The 9,386-nt window shown below is 39.1% G+C and overlaps 1 protein-coding gene across 1 annotated transcript; it reads right to left on the reverse strand.

The window, feature by feature from the left end:
- Window positions 1-539: 539 nt before the first annotated feature.
- Window positions 540-8,350, reverse strand: pmelb (premelanosome protein b). Its single transcript, XM_070839646.1, has 12 exons — window positions 8,274-8,350; window positions 6,306-6,401; window positions 6,070-6,216; window positions 5,816-5,944; window positions 4,725-4,886; window positions 4,276-4,608; window positions 2,866-3,096; window positions 2,160-2,288; window positions 1,966-2,068; window positions 1,656-1,861; window positions 1,458-1,548; window positions 540-696 (listed from the first exon to the last, which is right to left on the reverse strand). The coding sequence occupies exons 1-12, from the start codon at window positions 8,329-8,331 to the stop codon at window positions 540-542; spliced, it is 1,842 nt and encodes a 613-aa protein (XP_070695747.1). The 5' UTR covers window positions 8,332-8,350.
- Window positions 8,351-9,386: the final 1,036 nt, after the last annotated feature.

Genomic DNA, 9,386 nt, shown 5'->3' on the forward strand with positions numbered 1-9,386 from the left:
ATATTTCCTTAAATTAAGCAGCATATTCACAGGAAAAAAAAGAATGCATTTAAAATAAACTAAATCTTTCATAGTTACATTTTTGAAGAAGTGCATTAATATTATAAATTAATTCTGAAGCTGCATAATATTAGCTTTCTTAACCTGGTTCACAGAAATGAGAAAAGAATGAATATCAGAAGCCGTCAGTCCAGAGTCAGACTGTGGAGTCTGTCTCATCCACACTCTTGGTATAGTATAACTATATTAAAACGTAAAACATGACAATTTTGTTTTGAGCAAAGTTTATTGGTAAAACATCCAAATTAAAGGACCCGCTTTTCACTACTAAACTTGCTTCAGGTTGGTACAAAAGATCAAAGCATGTCTAAATATGATTCCAGGAAACTCTTGATTGAAAACCCAAATATTACACTGTCATGGATTTGTCATTTAGAAAATATTTTTTAAAAAAGTATAAAAAGACATCCCAGGTGCCTATAACTTGTGACTCAGAAGTTGCTTGGGTTTGTATTTGGTCGTGCAAAGCTGGTGATGGTTCACACCGGCCTGTCCTGCAGCAGGGGGCAGTTGTCCACGTGTCCCCGTCTGTTCAGAAGGGTCCAGAACATCGAGGCCCCAGAGCAGCTGTGACCTCCGCTGGGCTCCGCAGACACAATCAGGTCCTCCTTCAGAGGATGGTAGGACTTAAAACGCCTAAAGCACAAAACACAGACGAGCTGTTTAACTGACATGTGCTTTACAAATAAGGCTGGTAATATTCTATATTTCTGCTACTTTCCACAAAAAATCATGAAAAGACCAAAACCAGCTGTTAGTCGATCTCTCAATACTTTTCTACTCTATTTGTTCACTGTCAGCTCTGAGCTCATTCGTTCCTACAGGAGGCGTAAGATCTTAAAAACATGTCACAAATTCATACTTTGATTTTTAAACTTGCATTAAATGATTTGGTAACACTCTGCACTACAGACACACACAACGATCTGTACACAGTCGTTTGTGTACAGACCGATTATAGCCACTTTTGAAAATCAAATTATTTCCTCAAACACCTGGGCATTGTAGTTTTCAGCAAATTTCACTTGAAAAGGAGTAAATAGTGTGTTTGTTGGGGACTAGTTTCAGCTGCGGATTGATACACATTTTGAGCTTTAGTGAGTCAGCAGCAGGATATTGTGTGTGGTGGTTGTACCTTATACCTTATAGCTGCAAGGCCCATTTACTATCATTCACCAGCACAGGGTGCGTGATGAGATTCATATGATTTTTGGACTACAGTGGATATATATGGCACAGAGCAACAGCTATATCTAGCTTTGGCTACACAAGAAATAATAATGAGACAAAAATAAGACAAATCTAGAATATCACCAAAGTTATCGCTTAAGGTAAATAAATTGGATTGTTTTTACTTTAATAGTAAATTGCTATTGACGAGGAAAGTCGGTCCTTACTTGTAAGAATATGCCACAATTCCTGCTGCTAGAACGAGCACAAGGACACCCAACAGCATGGCGATAGAGCCAGAAGAGGACAGACCTGAACCTGAAATAAAGATCAAACCGTCAGTAAGCAGGATAAAGCAGAAATTACTCTACTGTCAAACTAGACAATTGTATTTGTGGACTGCTTTGAGGTTGTATGTTGCGTACCAATGTCAACGTTGATTTTGGCAGATGTGGCAGCTAAACTGACGTCATTGGCCATGGACACGTTGATGCAGTAGACACCAGAGTCATTAAAGAAATGACGCAACACCAGCTGGCACTCTTTGGAGGGCTCCACCATGTTGCACGCCGTGTGAATCGGCTTCAAGCACTGTGCGTCCAGAATGACACTGCACACCTCTTTTGGAAGGCTGGAGAAAGAAGGAAGATGCTTCAGTGAAACAAAACAGACAACAAAATGCTCTTTAAAGGACAGAAAATACTGGATTGTTAGATAAAGTGCAGGAGCATTCACCTTCCCTGGCAGGTAACAGTGATATCCAAAACATTTTTGTCGGTTTCAGGTGTTGCCATCACAGCGTTGTCCATTTGTACTATCTCTACTTTTTCAATCCCCTCTGAAAGCAAAGACCAGAGAGACGGCGGTCACTGACAAGCATCTCAAAGGTTTTCATCTGATGAGCGCAGCGCTAGTGAAAGGTAACTCACCAAACACTTCAATGCCGGTACAGAAGGAGCCGTAACGATATATCACACAGTCATCTGAGGGTTTATCATCAGCATCCCTCTTAGCAACTACAACCATTGTGGCTTGGCCTGTCACTGACCGCTTGGCACCTGGTGGGAATAAACAGAAGCATGGACTTAAAATACTGATGTCAGATTTTATGCAACCTCAGTTACAATTTTTCATAGTATCTTACTTCTTAGGTAAAAATTTTTAAAAAGAAAATAAAAAAGCTTGGATCAGCTGGAAAATCCATTGTCAAAAAGCTGAAAACATGCTGTTTTTCTGAGCTCATGAAATCTCAGATCTTGATTCTTACAAGACAGCATCGCTATAAGCACAGGATGATCCTATAGACCATGATGCAATGCTGTAGATGCTACCAAACTACCAAATAGTACATAAAGTAGTTAACAATGTTAAACATCTACAGCAGGAAAATGCAACACACACACACTAATGACTACTTTTATTTTTCTTTCAGTACATTCTGTGGTTACTATTTAGATCCTCTTACTTAAAAAATTGTGACTTTTACATGTAATTTATAAGATTTATATCACATTTACATTTTAGGAAATGGGCTGATGCTCCTCTCTGATTCAGCTGCTGTTGTTGCACATGTGACCTCTGGTGGAGACTGACCAGGTGATCGTCTGGTAAAATGATACAGTAATAAAAAGATACCTGCTGTAAGCCGGGTCCGTGCCTCGCTGATAGCTGGCATGTCATTGTTGATGGGGGAGGGGGTTTTGGCCACTGTGGGTGCTTCCTGTGCAGGCTGAGCAGTGGAGGCGGTGGAGGCCTCGTCCTCGGTGTTGTCCTCCTCTGTGTCCGAAGGCACGATGTTGACATTCAGGCCATTTGCCTTGGTGGAAACCGGAACTGGGAGAGCAGACGCCAGTTCTGGAGCTCTCACTACGCAGGAAAGATCATTGAGTTAGGGACCATGGATACAGAATATTGTTAATATTATTACAATGTTTTGGCTTTAACCTTTTAAGACCCGAGCTCTTGTTTGATATGCATTTTTTATTTCTCCTTGCTATTTGGGCTTATTGGACCCTGATAAGTATAAAAACTAAGCATCATCTTTTTACATGGTGTAGTTTTAGAGAAAAATTATGTCCACATATGTGAACAGTCGGTCTTAATTTCCAGAAAACACAATAAAGTCCACCCTGAACATAGCATTTTTTTTTCCTGACTGCTTTTGCATGTATTTATAACACATACAAAACATATTTTGAAAATCACTGTGCAAAAAACAATATGAAATATCAACAATTTTGCCCACATACATGTCCATACGGCCCCAGCTAAGCAGAATTAACTACTATGGTAATATAACCCAAAATTTGATGTCCACGCATGTGTACGCCAGGTCTTTAGAGGTTAAAGGAATAGTTGGGCATTTTTCAGAAATCCTGGCTCTGTCAAAAGATTAACTTCTTGTTTAACAGATAAATATGAGAGTGATATCACTCCTGTCATCTAACTCTCAGCACAAAGGCAAATAAATATCAGGTCTACATGTAATTCCCAGGATATCCAGCTACACATTTGAATTAAATTGACAACCACTGCTAGAAATGTGGGTGTTGGTCTGTTGTCACAACCAGAAGGTTTAACAAATCCAAAACTGTGTTTTTAAGAGTTTCTGGTTTCTCTGGGATAATCTGGTCCAGATTATTTATTTTTGAAAGATACCTGGTCCAAAGTATTCTAGCTGTGAAAAAAGCTGTGAAATCTCCCTTTTTTTTTTTGCATTTTCACAAATAGAATAGAGTTTTCACAAATTTGAAAGTGGGTTTCAGACGGTCTTAAGGCTAAAATATCAGGAGGGTCAGTCACTCAGCAATGTAGGTTAAGTTTCTCTTTCCTCTTAACTGCCAAATTAGAGGATAACTTCAGTGTCATTCTAATAAATTAGCTGTGTCTGTACTAGTTTGAGTTTTGGATACATCTTAGATCTTTACGATAACCAATAGTCTGGGGGGCCTCTATGTCTAAAGCAATACTTTTGGGAACTATTCACTTGCTTTTTACAGACATTACAGACCACTACTTCTACAGAAATGTAAAAGTGTTCCTTGCCTGTGGTGCCATGATCAGTATCCGGACCGGGGGCCTTGGTCGGGGTAACGACTGGTGTGTCGCAGGCCTTATCGGGGATGACCGCCTGGATCACCACCTGAGGCTTGAATGAGCCAGAGTTGATGTAGGTGTGAGTGACGGTCAGCTCTCTGGAGATGAGGGCTCCGCTGTCATCCCCAAAGTCCCAGTTGAAGGTGATGTCTGCATTGCTGAGGTACTCGCTGGGGTCATGGAGGGTGATGGTGAAGGCGATCGCCCTGTTCTGAATGAAGCGCATGTCGTCGGCCATGATGTCGTTCACTTGGTCCAGGGAGACGGCGAAGGGGATCTGATCTGAGGAGTACATCAAATAATGATGTGAACAAACAGGCAACAGCTGGAGTTTAAAGCTTAAAGTACAATAATGAGCAAATATCATCATAGCTATACTCCTTCAGTCCATAACTCACCAGTGATGGAGAACTGAGTGCTGGCATATCCCAGAGGGATGAACTTCTCCTTGCTGCGGTAGTGGTAGATAACGATGTCCATGGTGTAGGAGCCCAGTGGGATGTCATCTGTGGCGATGGTCAGGGAGGAGGACGGCCCGTCTGCTACCTGCCAGTACTGACCTGCCAAATGAGCATCCACAGCCTGCTGAGCTAATATGAGATGCACTTCACCCCAAATATCCATTAATTAGCTTAGTTCATCTAATAATATCAGTAATATTAAATCACAAAATGTTGCTGTTGTACTTTGTTGTATGTTGCATTAATAAAGGAGTTCACTTAGGGATAAACAATAAACAGCTTACATAATAATCATTAACAGTGGTGGAATGTAATCAAGTACAATTACTCAGATACTGTGCTTGGGTACAATCATGAGGTACATTTCAGATTTAAATATTGTTCTTTTTACTCCACTGCATTTATTTGACACTTGAAAATATAAGATATTTCATTATGATATAGTGCACTACTCAACTACTAATCTGCCCAGTATGACTAATTGGCTCCACATTGATTAACTACAACCATAGACTGAATCAAAGAAGAAGAAAACTGACCAGTTTCTTTTACACAGTCTATGACTACAACATGAAATGTCCTCACATGTATAGAGTAATATAATAAATCACTATTAATTGAACACTGTGAAATGGGCCATTCTGCATGATTAGTACTTTTACTTATGATGCTTTGAGTTCGTCTTGCTGAAATACTTTTGTCTCTGACTCTGTAGTATTTCTACTTTTACGTATTTAAGGATCTGAGCACTTCTTCCACCTCTGATTGTTCAAAGTTCTTCACTTCTGAATGTGACTCTTTTTGGATGTAGCATCATTAAAGCCTCGTGCCATGAGACACGCAAAGCCAGAATCCCAAATCTTAAAATTACAGATTGTTTCCTTTAAAATCAAGTGACATAATCTGATCATATGATCGTACTCATGCATAATCCATCCTGGGTCACACTGCAGGTCGTAAGAAACCCTGTGACCCTCAGAGAAGACATGATTCAGAGGCATTTGATAAGAGACGGCATCTGCACTCACCCCAAGTCTTCCAGACATACACATAGCTGGGCTTCTTGTCCTTCTTAAACGGTGTCCCGTCGGGGAAAGCAGCTTCCCAGTCTGTGTTCTGAGTCGGGTACACCGGCTCAGACTCGTGGTACTTTGTTCCTGTAGCAGGAGAAAGAACGTTGAACGGTGAATGTCTGTGCCAGATCTCCTGAAGTAATCCATCTACTGGATCCAGCATTGTGTTTGAATGGGTGTGTGTGTGTGTGTGTGTGTGTGTGCGTTACCATTGACTGTGCAGTCTTCAGCCCAAACAACATCTCCATCAGGCTGCACCTTTTGGTTATGTGGGAACTCCAGGTCGATGGTAAAAGTAACTTTGGCTGCAGTGAGTGTTGGTGAATCATTTCCCACGTTGAATGTCACCTTGCCACCTGGACGAAGAAGACAGGAGAATGTACATGTCTGTGGGTTCTGCAAATATGTTTAATGACCGATTTAATGACCGATATTTCAACAGTACCTTTCCAGGAGTCTTTGTATCGTGGGTCTCCGTCTTTCCAGATTGGGTACATCTTAGTGTTCCATGTTGGAAAGCGGGTGAAACGGTTTTTGGGCTCTTGAATGTAAAAAAAAACCAAAAACATTATATAACAAAAACTGTGACCACATATTACAGACATCAAACTTGTGAAATGTTTCTCAACAACTTCCAAAGTTTTCCTGGAAAGAACTTTGTAACTAATTGTCAGGGGAACAGAGAGTTCACTGAAATACACAATTACATTTTTCTACAGTAGAGAATGAAGAGAATAAGGATTTACTTTACATTTACATTACATTTATTATTCTAATTGTTTTACTGTTGCCAAAACAACATTTTTGCTAGTCATACATTCATATATTTGACATATTTACATATATTTAACAGGGTAACGGGGCACATTTGCCTTGTAAATGTGCCTGAAGGTGCCCATATGAGGGTGTTTTATTGCCAATAAATTCTCTTGTCCCTCCAATCCCTCTCATGTGATGCTCAGCTGAGCGTGTGCAGGATTTGATCACAGATTAACAATGTCACAGGGCTGAGTTTGAATTAAACAAGACAGCAGACAACATATTTGTCTTTATTTCAGAGGGATCACTCCTTTTTCACGTGCACGTCTTGAGACACATTTCTCCGTCCCGTAGATATTCTCTTCATGGCCAGTGTGGAACTCTTTAAATGTACATGCAGGCTTTCACTTAAAAGTAAAAGGATTAAGATAAATTTGTGTGTTGGGTTTATAAAGGTCAAGGTCAGTGTCGTTTACACTCATGCATGGTTGAGTAAAGAGGGCATGGGAACGATTGAGAAACTGGATCTGGAACTAAACTCAGATCAAATAAACCAAAACATATGAAGTGTTACATTAGAAAATGGATTCAATAAATTATTAGTATTATCATTATCAGTATCATTCATATTTTATTGACACATAAAAATAACCTCACTTAAACCTGCACAAACAAGTTATACCGTTATTAATGTAGCAGTAATAATAATCCAATCACATGATAGTAGAACACTCACATCCTGAATTATGAGTCCTTTTACATTTCATGCTCCAATAAAACTGATCATGACATTTTGAATGCAGCACTTTTTCTTGTAATGGTGCCTTTCTTTATTACAGTCATCTCTCTGGCTACTTTTATTCAGTTGAAGGATCAGAAAACTTCCTGCAGCACTGTTGGAAGGAGGTCATCAGTGGTGCAAAGTAACTAAGTACATTTACTCAAGTACGTCACTTAAGTATAGTTCTGAGTATAGCACTTCAGTTAATTTCCATTTTCTGCTGCTTCATACTTACTTTACTACTCCATCACATTTCTGTACTTTTTTACTCCACAACATTTATTTAATAACTTTAGGTTGCAGATTAGATTACATCTGTCAATAATGCAAAATATAATAAACAAATGCATACAGATGTATCATTATTATAGAATGAGATAAGATCAAACTTTGTTGATCTGAAAATTCAGAAGCTGCCCTGCAGTTTTATAAGTAATTAGAATTAGCTCCACCATTACAGCTGTAACATTAAAGTGATGAATACACTGATGAATCAATAATTATAATCCAAAAATAAAGTAAATAAAGTATATTATTCTGAAATGGCCTTTCTGCATAATGACGACTTTTACTTTTGATACTTTAAGTTTATTTTGGTGCAAATACTTTTTTACTTTTACTTAATGCTAAAATCTTGGATGCAGGTCTTGCACTTGTACCAGAGTATTTCTACACTGAAGGAAGGAATGGTAACTCTGATTGTTGATGTTTTCCATCTTTAAGTTTGTAAAACTCTCGATTCCGAAGTCAAAACCTGATCTAAATCATGTGAGTGATCTCTGTCAGTCCTCTTGGTAACTCTGACTCTGAAATTCCCTCTTAAAATTGTACTCTCTACCAAATTCAGATTAAGAATGGACTGTCCGTACTTACTTGCCACAGTATGTGAAGCTGCAACCAGCAACACCAACAGTACGGCAGACGTCCACATTGTCAGTGCACCTCTTCTCTGCAAAATATCCCTTTTGTGAGCACCAGGCAACAGAAAACAGGCTTTATAAACGGTCTGATGTTTGAGTGTTTTAGCTCAGGAAACGCCTCCTTCCCCAAGCCCTGCAGAGAGAGAGAGAGAGAGAGGGAGAGAGGGGAAGGAGGGAGGGAGGGAAAGACAGAGAGACCTGGACTACTGATTTGTGTATTTACAGTAAATGCATATCTGAGGGATTACAGTTGCACATACAGTGGAAAAAGCACATAATCACATAAGAAATGCAAAATTCCACCTTCTTTATTCATGGCAACTGATTGGATCACGAGAAATGCACGAGTGTTCGCAAACTAAACAAAAGAAATCACTTCACCTGCAAATGTAGAAAATTGACTCCACCACAATTATTTCATAGCTGCAGTTACTGTATGTAGATTCATTTACACATAAATAAAACAAAGCCCACAGAATCTGATTATATTGTCATAGATTCAGTGAATATAAAGAGGTGAAAATTAGCTTCAACTTTACCTGTTACCTCTTACACACGAATGCATCTATTGATATAAATTTGCCACAGGGGCAACTTTTCTACTTACTCCAGTTGATTTAATGCAGGAACGTCACGTGCATGAAGTATTTTTACTTTATAATATTGCTACTTTCACACTTAAATAAATACTTGTGTAGTACACTGTATTTTTTTATACATGTGTGAAGAAGAGCTGTGTCAGCAGAAAAGTGAATATTTTACAAAAATACCAACGTTGTGGAGTAGAGTCTGCTGATTTGGCCTAAAAAACAACAAAAATGCATAAATGTAAGGTAAAAATGATAAACTAGACGATTTAAAGCTCGGTACAGTAAAACAGGATCATATCTAGACCATCAGGGTCACATTATTATGAATTTCTGGGTCATTCGTGGCTGCCTGATCCAAGGAGCATGTGCTCTTAAATACATTATGAAGGATCACCCAAATCTCTGCTAATGTCACCTGACCCATTTTTGGGCTGCAGCTAATTGTTCCCAATTATGTGCGGATTTACTCTGAAATT

The sequence above is a fragment of the Pempheris klunzingeri genome, chromosome 11 (genome assembly GCF_042242105.1).
Source record: "Pempheris klunzingeri isolate RE-2024b chromosome 11, fPemKlu1.hap1, whole genome shotgun sequence".
In the NCBI taxonomy this organism is placed as follows: domain Eukaryota; kingdom Metazoa; phylum Chordata; class Actinopteri; order Acropomatiformes; family Pempheridae; genus Pempheris; species Pempheris klunzingeri.